Source organism: Musca domestica, unplaced genomic scaffold (genome assembly GCF_030504385.1).
Source record: "Musca domestica strain aabys unplaced genomic scaffold, Musca_domestica.polishedcontigs.V.1.1 107, whole genome shotgun sequence".
Taxonomy (NCBI): domain Eukaryota; kingdom Metazoa; phylum Arthropoda; class Insecta; order Diptera; family Muscidae; genus Musca; species Musca domestica.
Genome location: NW_026712125.1, coordinates 1,352,553 through 1,368,465, shown reverse-complemented (window position 1 = coordinate 1,368,465; position 15,913 = coordinate 1,352,553). Strand labels below are relative to the sequence as shown.

At 38.1% G+C, this 15,913-nt stretch overlaps 3 protein-coding genes across 3 annotated transcripts; 2 read left to right on the top strand and 1 right to left on the bottom strand.

Annotated features, from left to right (window-relative positions):
- The first annotated feature begins 1,754 nt into the window (after positions 1-1,754).
- On the top strand, positions 1,755-12,766 carry LOC101900553 (anoctamin-5). Its single transcript, XM_005183527.4, has 11 exons — positions 1,755-2,516; positions 2,703-2,890; positions 7,226-8,332; positions 8,768-8,913; positions 8,978-9,558; positions 9,779-9,996; positions 10,063-10,227; positions 10,284-10,737; positions 11,083-11,476; positions 12,174-12,264; positions 12,323-12,766. Exons 1-11 carry the CDS (start codon positions 2,216-2,218, stop codon positions 12,677-12,679), a joined length of 4,002 nt encoding a protein of 1,333 aa, XP_005183584.2. The 5' UTR covers positions 1,755-2,215; the 3' UTR covers positions 12,680-12,766.
- Positions 12,767-13,361: 595 nt separating this feature from the next.
- Positions 13,362-14,836, top strand: LOC101900730 (tubulin polyglutamylase complex subunit 2). Its single transcript, XM_005183528.4, has 3 exons — positions 13,362-13,723; positions 13,782-13,949; positions 14,009-14,836. The coding sequence occupies exons 1-3, from the start codon at positions 13,654-13,656 to the stop codon at positions 14,641-14,643; spliced, it is 873 nt and encodes a 290-aa protein (XP_005183585.1). The 5' UTR covers positions 13,362-13,653; the 3' UTR covers positions 14,644-14,836.
- Positions 14,644-15,842, bottom strand: LOC101899232 (viral IAP-associated factor homolog). Its single transcript, XM_005183519.4, has 2 exons — positions 15,683-15,842; positions 14,644-15,470 (listed from the first exon to the last, which is right to left on the bottom strand). Exons 1-2 carry the CDS (start codon positions 15,683-15,685, stop codon positions 14,763-14,765), a joined length of 711 nt encoding a protein of 236 aa, XP_005183576.1. The 5' UTR covers positions 15,686-15,842; the 3' UTR covers positions 14,644-14,762.
- Between the last annotated feature and the right edge of the window lie 71 nt (positions 15,843-15,913).

The window sequence follows — 15,913 nt, the reverse complement described above, 5'->3', positions numbered from 1 at the left end:
GTCTATTTTCTTTATGTAGCGGTGTAAGTTCTTGCACTTTTTGGAATTTTAATGGCTTTACCCCGAGCTCATTATTCAATATTTGCCGAATGGATTGTTGCGAATTGTTCAGCTCACGAACCATTTTTCGGCCACTGCGACGCGGGTTTCTATCAAGACGCTTCTTTACTTTTCGAAACATTTGTGCTGATGTTGCTGTTTTCTTCGGTCCACTTCCTTGACGTCGGGCTACGCTACCAGTATCACGGTAACGAGCGATACGGATACGAGACACAAATGATTTATTCACATTTAAAAGCTGGAGTGCTCTAACGATAGCCAATTGTGGTTTTCCAGCCAAATATCCAAAGAAATTACACTATCACGCTTGAATTCCATCACGAGTAACCTTTTTTCTGGAAAATTCTCACCAAAAATCTTTTGTACGCTTGTAAATAATATAATGAGCTGTCACTGACAGCAGTCTGAAGTTGGTTCCAATTTTTTCATCTCACCCTCTATGTTGGTAATGTTGAGCGCCATTTTTGTTGCCAGACTCTTTGTGGAAAAATCCAATGATTCTCTCAACTTATTGTCTTATACCACCTATACACTGGTAAAGTTGGGCGCCATTTTTGATGTCAAATTCTTTGAGGAAAAATCGAATAATTCTCCAAACGGGAATACATCCAGAACATAAACCCATTGGCAGGATATCTTCAGGTGTCGGATGTTGACAATTTCCAAATTCTTTGTGGAAAAGTCCAATGATTCTCTAAACGGGATCACTTTCAGAATATAAACCCACTGACCTTATATCTTCAGATGTCGGATATTGGCAATTTCTTTAGTTGGGCGCCATTTTTGTTGAATGCTATGTTGGGCGTCATTTTTGGAAAAGTCAAATTTCTTTTTGGAAAAGTCCAATGATTCTCCAAACGGGAGCACATTCAGAATATAAACCCATTGGCAGGATATCTTCAGGTGTCGGATGTTGACAATTTCCAAATTTTTTGTGGAAAAGTCCAATGATTCTCTAAACGGGATCACTTTCAGAATATAAGCCCACTGACCTTATATCTTCAGATGTCGGATATTGGCAATTTCTTTAGTTGGGCGCCATTTTTGTTGAATGCTATGTTGGGCGCCATTTTTGGAAAAGTCAAATTTCTTTTTGGAAAACTCCAATGATTCTCCAAACGGGAGCACATTCAGAATATAAACCCATTGGCAGGATATCTTCAGGTGTCGGATATTGACAATTTCTTTAGTTGGGCGCCATTTGTATTGAATTCTATGTCGGGTGCCATTTTTGGAACAGTCCAAATTCTTTGTGGAAAAATTCAATGATTCTCCAAACGGGAGCACTTTCAGAATATAAACCCATTGACCTTATATCTTCAAATGTCGGATATTGGCAATTTCTTTAGTTGGGCGCCATTTTTGTTGAATGGTATGTTGGGCGCCATTTTTGGAAAAGTCAAATTCTTTGTGGAAAAATCCAATGATTCTCTTAAGGGGAGCACTTTCAGAATATAAACCCATTGGCAGGATATCTTCAGGTGTCGGATACTGGCGCCATTTTTGTTGAATTCTATGTTGGGCGCCATTTTTGGAACAGTCCAAATTCTTTGTGGAAAAATCTAATGATTTTCCAAACGGGAGCACTTTCAAAATATAAACCCATTGGCAGTAGATCTTCAGATGTTGGATATAAGCAATTTCTTTAGTTGGGCGCCATTTTTTGGTGTCTGCTTACTTAATTATGGAAATCCATTCTCAAATCAAAAAAATTCGTTGGATTCCGTGGAGATCTGATAAAATCAATCTTTTCTCCATTCAAATGGAAATTTATTTGATTTGAAAATTGAATTTGAGTGATTTTAACTTATTCTTAATTTACCACAGCAAAATGACCGCTTTATACCTGAACGCAAATAAAATATTCAACAAATAAAAGAGTAACCTCCTCCTCCTTTATGAAATATTAAATATGTAACTGGGAACAGCTGTTGGGGATCCATAAAATTAAATTGGAAGCACAAAAAAAGCACTTTCCCACACCATTGCAAACGAGTAAAGAGCAATTAAGTAAAAATTCGTGTAAACCTAAAAACAAGCATAAAATTTCAATTTCAATACAGCAACGAGAAAAAAAACTATTTAAAGACACATTTTCCCAACCCGGAAATGCCAGGACATTAAAACTCAAAATCGATGGCATTGAAAATTGAACATGAATGAACAAAATAATGCACTTAAACGTAATGGCACTAGCACCAGCAGCCGTACATCGTCATCGTCGACCAACACGCAACGCCAGCAGCAACAACAGCAACATAACCCGCCCTATGCAATTCGCATAGATAGCCTGGAAGAGGATACCAGTACGGCACCCATTACCGAATCGAATTCACATGAAGACCTCATTGTACGAGATCCGGATGAAGACGAAGAGTTGGCCGAAGACGGAGAGGGCGGACGAGGCAGTTCACGTCACAGTCGTCTATTCACCTCTGCCACGCAACAATTTCCACGTAAGTCAAATCAATCGACCCGTTTTTTTTTTTTTTGTCAGTCGCTCAGCCAGTCACACCGACTGCTTGGCTGGTTCTACTTATTTAATGCAAATTCAAAAAGAGCTAATAAATAATTAAGAATCTCAACAATACAACTTTGTTGTTTTTGCTTGCTTTCATTTTTTTTTTTTGCTATTTTTATAGGTTTCCTTTCGGTGCCGGCTTTGCGAAATGCCCCCCTACGCTCCACGTTGGGTAAACGACAAATTGTCTCAAGTCCAGCCAAAAGTGAACGCATGGCAGCTCGCGGCAACAGTTCAAATAAGAGTTTATACGCACGTCGTTTGAGTCAGGATAGTGGCATTGTTGCAGGACGTCTATTTGCGGGAGCGGTAAGTGGGAAATAAAATTAAAAATTTTAAATAAATTTATTTTTGGCTAGCTATAATTAAGAGAAGAAGAAGAATCGCAACAAAAATCATTGTTTGAAAATTTTTTAGAAATTGGTTTTAATTTGCGCATGTTGGGCGCCATCTGCTACAGCATATGATTTAGGTTTCCAAATAAGCTCAAATCACAGATAAAGACTTGACTTTATTTTATAACAACGCTTACAGCAAGTACCTCTCTCAGATGAGTGAATACTTTTTACCTTTTACGTTGGGCGCCATTTGCAATAGTCCCTGGCGGAGAAGATTTTGGGGAATAAAGGCATTTGGAAATCCATTTTAAATTAATTTTTCCAATGATTTGGCCAAGCATTCAATCGATTTTAACATTTTTTAAAAATTCAGATTTTTTATTTCTGGTGGCCTCCGTAAATGTTTGATTTTCCATTTGGACGTCATTAGTAACAAATAATGCCGTTGGGCGCCATATGCAAACATCCTTGCGCAGTGCAGGTATTTTATAATACATTTTGGGTATATTTATTTGGTAACCTCTGTAAACGATGCTGTAGCTTATTCCAGATGGTCGGCATTAGTAATAACAAGTTCGAAAGTATCAGTCGGGTTTGCCGACAAATGTATGCCCTCATTCAATGTTCGGTTATTTAAATATATTTTGACTTCTGTTATGATTTATATTCAAATTGTTGACCCCCTATGGAGTAGGTCCCCAAGGAATGGCCGAATATTGTCCATTTCGTATCGGACCTGAATAAATATTACGAGGTGCCAGGTTTGAACTATATCGACGACTTCTTGGATGTTTATATCGCTTTCTTTGAGCGTTTTGTTTTTTTTTCAAAATCTTGAACCCTATGTGTGGGAGGTACCAGAAGGAATGGTCCGATCTCAACCATCTTTATAACAGATTTTGTCTTGATGGAAATATTGAGATGTACTAAGTCTGAATGGAAAGGGATGTTAATTTCGAGTTATATTGGCTTCATGGATATTGTTGACCCTTTGTGGGAGAGGTACCAGAATGAGTGGATCGATATATCCCATCTTTATAAAAATACTGTGATGTGTGAAATACGAAGAGAACCGGATGTTTATTTCGGATTTTATAATTGTTTTGGTCAATCAAAACTTTAACCCTTTGTGGAGGTGTACCAGAAGAAATGGTCCGATCTCTACCATCTTTATAACAGATCTTGTGTTGATGGAAATATCGAGATGTACCAATCCTGAATGAAATCGGATGTTAATTTCGTGTTTTATGACCCTCATGAATCTTCAAAATTTTGACCCTTTGTGCAGGAGGTACCAGAAGGATATATCCTAACTTCACGGCAGATTTTGTGTTAGTAGAAATAATGGGATGTGTGAAATATGAAGACAACTAGATGCTTATTTCGGATTTTATAATCGTTTTGGTTATTCAAAACTTTGACCCTTTGTGGGGGAGGCACCTGAAGATTTGGTCCGATATCTACCATCTTTATAACAAATCTTGTGTTGATATAAATATTGAGATGTACCAATCGGATGGAATCGGATATTAATTTCGAGTTATATTAGCTTCATGGATATTCAAAATTTTGACCCTTTGTGGGGGAGGTACCAGAAGCAGTGGACCAATACATCCCATCTTTACACCAGACCTTGGGTTAACAAAAATATTGTGATGTGCGTAATCTTTTACTTCACATTTTATAAGAGTTATAATTATCAAAAATATTGACCCCTTGTGAGGGAGGTACTCGACATTGTCCATGTTCGCACCTGACTTAGCACTGATGCAAATATTAGGATTTGCAACGTTGGAGCTAAATAGGATTATCCTTTCCCTTTCTGTGCTGTAAAATATTTTTTTTAAATTTTCGATCTTTTGTGGGGAGGTACAAAAAAGAGTGATCCAATATTGCCCATATCCGAACTCTATCTAAGTTTGATAATAATATTACGATGTACCAAGTTTGGACGAAATCGTATACTCCCTTTGAGAGTTATCGTGCGCACAAGCCAGACAGACAGACAGAAAGACAGGCGGACTGACAGACATCGCTAGATCGACTCCAAATGTCCTGAAACGAATTTGGAGACCTAGGGTCTAAAACCGTTATTTCGTTGAGACACGTTTTGGCCGTATCAAATATATATCCACCCTAGCCATATGGCTGAGGGTATAATAAACCATGCGCTGCTGATACCCTAGACAGAAATTAGGTAGTTCCATCTACTTGGTCTATTCCTTTCTTGATCCTTGATGGATGACTGACGTTAGAACTGGTTGTGGTTAATTAAATTCCGTTAAATTTCCAAGTACAACTTTTCATTTAAATGCTTGGTACGTTGGGCGCCATTTGTTATGATTCACCTGATAATTATGTCGAGAAATGAGTTCTGCTAACTTGTTGTTGCAAACATTTTTACAAACGGTCCTAATAACATTAAGGACATGTTTCTATGATCACCGGTGCCCAAAGTTGTTCCTTTTCTAAAAACTGAAATTTGCTAAATTTCACGTTGGGCGCCATCTACAAAGGTTCCCTGGTAAAGAAGAGAAGTTTAGCATGCCCTGGAAAAGGAATTTTTGGTATCGGACATTTTCAACATTTTTCAAACGGCCCCTATGTCATTGAGGACATCTTTCTATGATCGCCTGAGCTCAATGATTTTACTGTTCGGAAAACTACAATTTGCTGAATTTCACGTTGGGCGCCATCTGCAAAGGTTCCCTGGTAAAAAAGTTTAGCATGTCCTGGAAAAGGGACTTTTTGGTATCGGACAATTTTAACATACTTCAAACGGCCCCTATAGCATTAAGGATGATGATAGGATTATAGGATGATACTTTTCGGAAAACTGTAATTTTCTGAATTTCACGATGGGTGCCAGCCTGGAAAAGAAGTACAATCCTGTCCATGTCCTGGAAAAATAATTTTTTGGTATTAGAAGCTTTTCGTGCATTCTTCACAAAAATCACGTTGGGCGCCATCTGTGTCAACATTTCACTGGCAAGTGATAAGTAAAGCCATAGTTCAAAAGAATGTTGCATCTTTTCACATTGATCGACAGTTTTCAAGGTTCCTCAATGAGAAAGGTTAGAAAGTTCTGTTTCGGTGGCATAATATAAGATTTTCCAGTAAAAGCAAAACTTTTTAAGAAAACATTTTCCCGATTAAAAATTTTCTTGGTGCCCAAGGTTATTTCTTTCTTGAAAACTACAATTTCCTGAATTTCACGTTGGGCGCCATCTGCAAAAGGTTCCCTGGTAAAAAAGTTTAGCATGCCCTGGAAAAGGAATTTTTGGTATCGGACATTTTCAACATTTTTCAAACGGCCCCTATGACATTGAGGACATCTTTCTATGATCGCCGGAACTCATAGTTGTTACTTTTCTGAAAACCGTAATTTTCTGAAGTTCACGATGGTTGCCAATCTGGAAAAGAAGTTTAGCATGTCCTGGAAAAATAATTTTTTGGCATTAGAAGCTTTTCGTGCATTGTTCACATCTGTAAAAAATCACGTTGGACGCCATCTGTGTCAACATTTCACTAGCAAGTGATAAGAAAAACCATAATCCACAACAATTGCATATTTTCACATTGGTTCACAGTTTTCAAGGTTCCTCAATGAGAAAGGTTACAAAGTTCTGTTTCGGTGGCATAATATACGATTTTCCAGTAAAAGCGAAAATTTAAAAAAAAACATTTTCCCGATTAAGAATTTTTTTGGTGCCCAAGGTTATTTCTTTCTTGAAAACTACAATTTCCTGAATTTCACGTTGGGCGCCATCTGCAAAAGGTTCCCTGGTAAAAAAGATTAGCATGTCCTGCAAGAGGAATTTTTGGTATCGGACATTTTCAACATTTTTCAAACGGCTCCTATGACATTCAGGACATCTTTCTATGATCGCCGGAGCTCAATGTTGTTACTTTTCGGAAAACTGTAATTTTCTGAATTTCACGATGGGCGCCAACCTGGAAAGGAAGTTTAGCATGTCCTGGAAAAATTTTTTGGTATTACAAAATTTTTTGGTATTAGAAGCTTTTCGTGCATTGTTCACAAAAATCACGTTGGGCGCCATCTGTGTTAACATTTCACTGGCAAGTGATGAGTAAAGCCATAGTTCAAAAAATGTTGCATCTTTTCACATTGGTTGGCAGTTTTCAAGGTTCCTCAATGAGAAAGGTTAGAAAGTTCTGTTTAGGTGGCATAAGATAAGATAACGAATTGGGTAATTTTTTCCAGAAAAGCCGAAACTTTTTAATAAATATTTTTCCGTTTCCGTATTTTTCATTAATTCTTTTATTTTCCCCCCTTTTTTCTTAGGATCTAAGTCTCTTCGACCCCACACCTTTCCAATCTCACAGCGCCCACGATCCGCTACGATCTTCATCGGAAAATATCTACTCTTTGCTGATTAACGATAGCGAAAATCAAAATTTGGATAGACACACACCGACTAGTATTTACGCTCAACAACAACAGCAACAACAATCACCGGAAACGGAAATGTCTGTATTACCCATTTCCTATTTAAATAGCAATAACAACAACCACAATACAAACAACCACAGCACAACTAATACCCACCGAAATAGCCTACCCGGCAGCAACAACAATAACACCAACAACACAAACAACAATCATTACAATGAAAAATGGCGCCCAAATTATTTCAAAAGTCACAGCATGGCCATACCCTTGCCCACACATTTGGAATACGACTCGGCCGAGCCCAGTCCCACCCAAGCTTTTGGACCTAAAATTGATAATTTAGAAAATTTACCCGGAACCGCCATGCATCGTTCGCTAGGCTTACATCTGTCGGCTCCGCCCACACCTGAAACGGAGGACCAGCTGACCCTTGCCAATGGCAATGAGAAGAGTCCAAGGCAGGACGATTTGGAAAAATCCGTGATAAAATCCAACTCATCGGTGCTGGAGGATCAATTTGGCTACAAACAATTGGTGCCCTACGAGAAATCTCTGCAAACCTCCAAACCCTCATCCATGGAGTCCAGTTTGAATGGCAGCTTCTTTAACAATAGCCGCAAGGAGAGTAAACGCAACTCCATGGAAGATTCGCAATCGCGTCGTGTCAGCAAACAAGATCGTGAGGGTCTGGATTCGGAGTCGTTGATGTTTCGTGATGGACGGCGTAAAATCGATATGGTCCTGGCATGGGAAGAGGAAGATTTGGGTGTTATGACCGAAGCGGAATCCCGTAAACGTGACTATCGTAAAACGTTCATGGATAATTTAATCAAAGAAGGTCTTGAGGTGGAATTGGAGGATAAGACGCAATCGTTTAATGAATGCACATATTTTCTGAAAATTCATTTACCCTGGCGTTTGGAAACCAGACTGGCGGAGGTTATGAATTTGAAGTTGCCGGTAAAGAGATTTATTACGATTTCCGTGAAGTCGCCGTGGGTAAGTAAGGGGAGTCAGGGGTGGGAGAAGCTGGTAGCAATAATTGGGTACTCTTCTGTAGAGAGAAGGCATTTGGATGATGTTCTAGCTATTGAAGAAATGTCGGAGGAAAGGAGATCTCTAAAGGTATTCACTTAAAGTCTTCTCACCACGGAAGAGCTGTAGACGACCTTTAGAAGGTATTTTATCCATAGTTGAAGAGAGTCGACATTTTCCCTTCAATAGAAAGTATGTGGAAGTTATCTCTTCTAAGAGAGGCCTCTTAGGTGTCTTTATTTAAGGAGGACCTTGGAAGGTCTTATATCTTCAGCAGAGCTCAGGAATGTCTTCTCTCTATAGAACACCTCCGAAAAGTCTTCAAAAAATATTTATTCGCAATAACACTCAAAAAATCTTCTCTCTCGCTCTTTTTTTCTCTCTCTCTCCTTCTCCTAGGATGAAGAGAACATTGTGTCCCGCAACCTAATCTATTGGAAAGATGTCTGGCAAAGATTGACCCAGAGAATTCAATTAGACAAAAGTGTGTTAGAGGGTGAAACCACATTCAAGGCTGCCACAGCTAATGGCAATCCCGAAGAACAGTAAGTTTTTCAGAGAAAATAACCCAACAATTCTTTTAACGAATAAGTTTCCCTTTCTTCACAGATTCATTGTCAAAGATCGGGTCACATCGTTCACCAGCGCCCAACGATCCCTCATGGTAATGCAGGTCCTCCTGCGTACGCCCTTCGATGACAGTGATCGTTGTGGCATACGTCGTCTGCTCAACGATAACACCTACTTGGCCTGTTTTCCACTGCACGAAGGACGTTACGATCGTCCCCATTCGAGTGGTGTGTCGCTGGATCGGCGTATTCTCTATCAAACTTGGGCCCATCCCTCGCAGTGGTATAAAAAGCAGCCACTCTGTTTGGTGCGCAAATATTTTGGCGATAAAATTGCCTTGTATTTTTGTTGGCTTGGTTTCTACACTGAAATGTTGGTCTATCCATCGATTGTGGGAACCCTATGTTTCATTTATGGATTGGCAACACTCGAATCGGAAGATAATACACCAAGCAAGGAGATTTGCAATGAATGGGGACCGGGAAATATAACATTGTGTCCGTTGTGTGACAAGGCCTGTAGCTATCAGCGGCTTTATCAGTCATGTTTGTTCTCAAGGATCACGTATCTGTTCGATAATCCTTCGACGGTGTTTTTCGCCATTTTTATGTCGTTTTGGGGTAAGTATATTATACTGGCGAGAAAATAGTAAAAAGGTATTGACTTTCTGTTGCTCATACAAATGGCGCCCAATGTGATAAGCGATTTTAGTCTGAAATGTTGTTGGTTGGCAATATTTTAAAATGAGTTGAGAGTTGCCATTTACTGCTTAGTATTGCCATATTCTGAAATCTTATCTAAACAAATGTTATTTCTTAAATTTAAATTCTTTAAATTTAGCCACCACATTTCTGGAGTTATGGAAGCGAAAGCAATCGGTTATCGTTTGGGAATGGGATTTGAACAGTGTTGAATCGGATGAAGAAAATCGGCCCGAATTCGAAACAAATGCCACAAATTTTCGTATAAATCCGGTGACAAGAGAAAAGGAACCCTACATGTCAACATGGAGTCGAACGATACGTTTTGTAATAACCGGCAGTGCAGTGTTTTTCATGGTGAGTTGGGGAACAAATTTAATCAACATTTTATAAAATTAATTGCCAATAAATCTTTCCGCGCAGATTGTAATAGTTCTCTCAGCCGTTTTGGGTACCATCATCTATCGTATATCCATGGTGACGGTCATCTATGGTGGTGGTGGATTCTTTGTCAATGAACATGCCAAGCTGTTTACCACCATAACGGCGGCCCTTATTAACTTGGTGGTGATTATGATATTGACAAGGGTAAGATGTTTACAAATCCCAGAAGATATAACAATAACAAAACTGTTTCCTTTTAGATCTACCATCGCTTGGCCATACGTCTGACGAATCTGGAAAATCCCCGAACCCACACGGAATATGAAGATTCCTATACATTTAAAATTTTCTTCTTTGAGTTTATGAATTTCTATTCATCGCTAATTTATATAGCCTTCTTTAAGGGTCGTTTCTTTGACTATCCCGGTGATGATCAGGCTCGCCGCAGTGATTTCTTTCGCCTGAAAAATGATATCTGTGATCCGGCTGGATGTCTCTCGGAGTTGTGTATCCAATTGGCCATTATCATGGTGGGCAAACAATGTTGGAATAATTTTATGGAATATCTATTTCCGAAATTCTACAATTGGTGGCGCCAGCGCAAACATAAACAGGCCACAAAGGATGAAAGTCATTTACATATGGCCTGGGAGCAGGATTATCATATGCAGGATCCAGGACGTTTGGCATTGTTCGATGAATATTTGGAAATGAGTAAGTGTTTTTATTTTATGAAATCAATGATCTTTTAATACATTGCAACACATTGGAACTTTTGTTGATTGGCAACTTTTTATATAAAATATCGTTATTAGCAAATGTTTCTGCTATTTAGGCAAATCTAGTTGACGTGTGGCCATACAGCTTTAAATTACGCCACAATGCATTTTTTTATGTTTGGCAACACGTTTATCAAATAAATTGTGGTTGGCAACTTTCAATAATTTTTTAGTGTGGTCCGTTTGTTTTGCGTCACCTAACCATAATAAAAAACGCTCCACAAACATTTTATAATATTTTGCAACAACAAAATATTTTTAATTTAAATATTTCTTTCAGTTCTTCAATACGGCTTTGTCACTCTATTTGTGGCAGCATTTCCCCTAGCTCCACTCTTTGCTCTGCTAAACAATGTAGCCGAAATTCGATTGGATGCCTACAAAATGGTAACGCAAGCCAGACGTCCCCTGGCTGAACGTGTCGAAGACATTGGTGCATGGTATGGCATTTTGAGGATTATAACCTATACAGCTGTGGTCTCGAATGCCTTTGTCATTGCCTATACCAGTGATTTTATACCCCGCATGGTTTATAAATTTGTATACTCTGAATCAAATACCCTGGTGGGTTATATTGAACACTCGTTGTCGATGTTCAATACGTCGGATTACAAAGAAGAATGGGGTGCCAAAACGGAAAAAGATCCAGATCAATGTTACTATAGGGGTTATAGGTAAGTGGGGAGTTTTGAAGGCTTAACTCTAGTTTAGTAAAAACTCTTCAATTTTTTTTTGAAATTTTTTCCAGTTGTGGGTATTTTAATCCTGATTCCAGGAAACTATTTTTATTTAGGGGACGGACCCGGGGCCCAAGATTTTTGACCCGAAAAGGTTTAAGGCTCGGGCTAGGCCCGGATTCACTTCTCCGATATAAAGAATATAGGTATCGTTGAAAAGCTTATGAAAGTACCTAACCGGCCCGAAAAGCTATTAGCACAAAATGTAACAATTTGGAAAGGTAGGAGTCTCAGCTATATTTTGGCATGAATCTTTTTGAATCCCATAATAGGCCCTTTGTCAACTTTTTGGGGGTTTTATAAAAAAAATCGGGGTCCAAAAATTCGATAATTTGGCTATAACTTCCGAACCGCTTATAACCACTTGTTGGATAGATATTTTCAAACGATACCTATATTGTCTATATCGGGTAAGGGGATCCGGCTCTAGCCAGGGGCTAGAACCCCGAATTCGGATCAAAAATCAGAGTTCCCGGGTCCGTCCTCCAAGAAAAAAATAATTTCGCGGAATTAGGATAAAAATATCTACCTCTGGAAAAAATTTTCGAAAAAATCGAACAGTTTTTACTAAACTAGAGTTGTTTCATTTTGAAAAGAAAAAATTCTGAAGAAATAACAAAATGTCTTTTTTCAGAAACGGACCAAATGATTATGAGCCCTATGGCCTTAGTCCTCATTATTGGCATGTTTTTGCAGCCCGTTTGGCATTTGTGGTGGTGTTTGAGGTAAGAATCAAGTTTTGGTATTCAAAATTCTAAATTAATATTTCGTTTCAACCACCAGCATGTAGTTTTCGTCATCACCGGTGTCATGCAATTCATTATACCCGATATTCCCGCCGAAGTTAAGACCCAAATGCAACGCGAACAACTTCTGGCCAAGGAAGCCAAATATCAGCATGGCATGAAAAGGGCCCAGGGAGATAGCCAAGATCTAATGAGTGTATTTCGGGAGGCTGGCAGTCGTCACAGCAATGCCAGTTTACAATTTCCCGGTTCAGAAGGTGGTGGCGGACCATTTGCAACACGTCGCAGTTGGGCTAGACGTTTTTCACGTTTAAGTGATGGCCTAGATGCTCATGTAGAAGTTGCCTCAAGGCCAAGACGTTCCATGGAGTCTACTGTATGGGAAGTTTCTTGACATGAAGAGGAAGCTGAATCACAGAATGATATTCTATATGCCAAAAGTAAACATTAGATTTTTAATTTGAAAAAAAAAACACAAAAATGGGAACAAATAGATTTGTGAGTTTAGCATATATTTTCCTCCTGTTTATTTCAATTTAAATGTGGTTGTATATGATTTTAAACAGAGTTGCATTATTCAATATTGTTATATTTTATGTAAATAAATGTCCTTTAAAGTTCTTTAGAAAATTTAAAAAAAAAAACTTGTTTCATTTCGATGATACCATTATTTCATATCTGATAAGTCCTTGCAGAAATTAAAACCTGTTCATCGAAAACACATTTTCTATATTATTTCCTAATGAATTATCCTATATAAGACATATCGAATAAGGAGTTATATTGTTTTCAGTGTTTAATTTAAAAGCATATTGCAATTTAAAGTGTGGCCTGGCCGTTTGATTAACCGTATATGTGTTGCCAACAGTCCCTTCTCAGTTAAAAGTTTCTGTATTTCTTTCAAATGCCTAAATTACCATAATTTAGTTTGGAACACACACTTGGCTAAATATTTTACATTCTATTTTCCAAAGTTTTGTTCCAAAATACAGAAATATTAAAAAGATTCAACAAAAAATGTACAATTTAATATGTTTTCGTGGATCGCTTTTAGTTGGGATTGCAATTGGTGTGATTGGTTACGCGGAGCATTCATCACTTTCTACCTACCGTTACTCTGTTCATTGTTTCAGCTATGAATTTCTCTTTGCATTGGTTATTGCAATATTTCTAAATGGGCGTTGGGAAAAATATTACTTTTTAAATATAAAATATTATCGTCTTTTCTTTATTAACAAGGAGTGTTTATTATTTGGCGTTCAGTCGAATTCGTGTTTTAAGTGATTGGCAACGCGCATCAAATGTCGTTTAACCGTTACCATAGACGTTGTTGATTTGTTTCCACAATTTTCCATAAATAAAAGCGCAATGAACAAAAAACTTACACCTGAGGATGCCTTCTTTGAAAACCTCTTATTGGGATTAAATAATACTTTGGGTAAAAAAGTATTAACTTATTTTGTTGCTATTGTACTTTAAATATCCATTGTTTGCAGCCGATGTACCTCGTGTCTGTAATGTCAGTGTGGAAAAGCGTCAACCCTGTGAGAAGTCACAACTTGTAACCTGGGAACAAAGGCATGGAGTCTATTTACCAGAGGATATGAAGAAATTCTATCTCTCCACAGACGGGTTTATACTGCAATGGAGTTATCAATATGCTCGTAAGGAAGCAATTCACAATCTAACCATTTAAATTAGCTATTATACTTTTCACTTCCAGCCAATGACATACGTAAGGTGGGTTACATACATTTTCGCCATTTGCTGGAAATCACATTGCTAAGGGAAAATGTCGAGCCGGTGTTTTCAAACAATCCGGACAACACCCAGCCGATTTCCGCCAACATGGGAACAGCTAATTTTATATCATCTTTAAGTAATTATAACCAAACAACGACCACATCATCACCAAGCACCGATCAATGGGGTAATCCTTTACCCATAATTGGTCCAAAAACTAAAATCTTTGAATTGAATACCGTCAACGAAGTGGCAAAGGTTTGTCTACTCTACGACTCATCGGGCAGCAATACTCCTAAAGTATATCTTTTGGAATTATCCAATTTAAAATGGGTGTTTTTGGCTGATAGCTTCAGTGAATACTTACGTATGGCAATTGCCCATTTAGGTTTACCCTATTGGGAGTTGTGTTTTGCTTCATGTGGTCTACCCTCATGGACGGAGCAATTATTTTTACTTTTAGCTCCGCATTTGCTAGAGGAAAATGAACCCCGGCGTAACAGGGTTATCAATCCCGGTCCTGAACATCCTCACAATTTATTGGATCCGAATATATTTCGCGTTAAGTTCAAGGCAACAACCAACAAAACCAATTTACAAGGAAAACACAAATAATCTGTTTTTCATTTTCACATATTATTGCAAAAAAAACTGTATGAAAATTATGCTACTGCATTTTGTGGCGGACATATAAATAAAAAAAATATTTTCTAACAAATACTTGTACATTGTTTCTAGTAGAAATCAATATGATTCTCCAAATCAGCAAACATTTTATCCTTAATACGTGGCCTGGGATCTTCCTTAATCTCTGTGGGTACGGCACCGGCTTCACCCAACATGAATTCCAATTCCTCTTGTGTCAACTTATCACCTCTCAATTCCAGCGGGCCAACATATTGTTTTCTCAGCTGACCTTCGAAATAAATGAAAACTGTTGGGCAATTCTTTTCGGGGAAATTTGGTATACATGTTGTGGCAACAGAACGCAGGAATTTTGTTTGAGGAAAACGTTGGGCCAATGCCTGCATATGATGATGAATCAGGGCACACAATGGTACACCGTTGGCATACAAATGCAAGACCACCCAAATACCTTCACCAGCCTTGGTCACCTCATCAACATAATCGGTGCCAGCAATTTCTCTGACTGTACCGAATTTGGCCTTTTCAGCAAACGCCCTCATCTCGGCCATACGTTGTTGACGATATCTTTCCAATACCTCTTCATCTTCGGAATCTTCCAACTCATCGAGTTCGTCTAAATTCATATCTTCAATATTTTTACGTCCATCGCCCAAATCGGTACGTTTTTGAATGGCTTCATCGATCATGGCCTGGATTTGATCTTCCGTTACCTCGGCTTCTTTGGGTTTTTGTGGTATAATGCCTTTGGCACGTAGCACATCATTCCATTCAGTATCTTCATTGTAATCGGGTTCCTAAAACAATGAAAATTGATGGAAAAATTAATGTTATGAAAACAATGCACATTTTTTCTTTTGTTTATTTTTAGTTTCCTAGCTATTGTTGTTGTTGCTCAACGATTGTATTCATTCCATATATGGAAGTGGAACAAATGCTAGTGCATGAACCAGAGCAAGATTGTTTATGCACCTGTTCATGAATTGTTAAAACGTTCACTTAAACTTACCATTTTTATTGTAGATATTTATAATATGTAACAGAATAGAGTTGAATAAATAGTATTTATATAGAATTTTATTAAAAAATAAAAGATTTATTGTCTGTGGGAGGTGACTAATCCACCCGACTACAAAGAAAATAAATGAAATGTTATCGGGATAAGGGATGAATAGGTCGAGAATTGACTATTTGACTATTCGATTTGTGAGTTGCCAATCAATGAAATAATCGACTTGTT

What these genes read in the sequence shown, in the direction of transcription:
- LOC101900730 (XM_005183528.4), top strand. Translation starts at nt 13,654, where the DNA reads ATGAACAAAAAACTTACACCTGAGGATGCCTTCTTTGAAAACCTCTTA. An exon ending in GGGATTAAATAATACTTTGG is followed by an intron (nt 13,724 to 13,781) that starts GTAAAAAAGTAT and finishes CATTGTTTGCAG; the next exon opens with CCGATGTACCTCGTGTCTGT. An exon ending in ATGGAGTTATCAATATGCTC is followed by an intron (nt 13,950 to 14,008) that starts GTAAGGAAGCAA and finishes TTTCACTTCCAG; the next exon opens with CCAATGACATACGTAAGGTG.
- LOC101900553 (XM_005183527.4), top strand. Translation starts at nt 2,216, where the DNA reads ATGAATGAACAAAATAATGCACTTAAACGTAATGGCACTAGCACCAGC. An exon ending in TGCCACGCAACAATTTCCAC is followed by an intron (nt 2,517 to 2,702) that starts GTAAGTCAAATC and finishes CTATTTTTATAG; the next exon opens with GTTTCCTTTCGGTGCCGGCT. An exon ending in TGATTATGATATTGACAAGG is followed by an intron (nt 10,228 to 10,283) that starts GTAAGATGTTTA and finishes GTTTCCTTTTAG; the next exon opens with ATCTACCATCGCTTGGCCAT.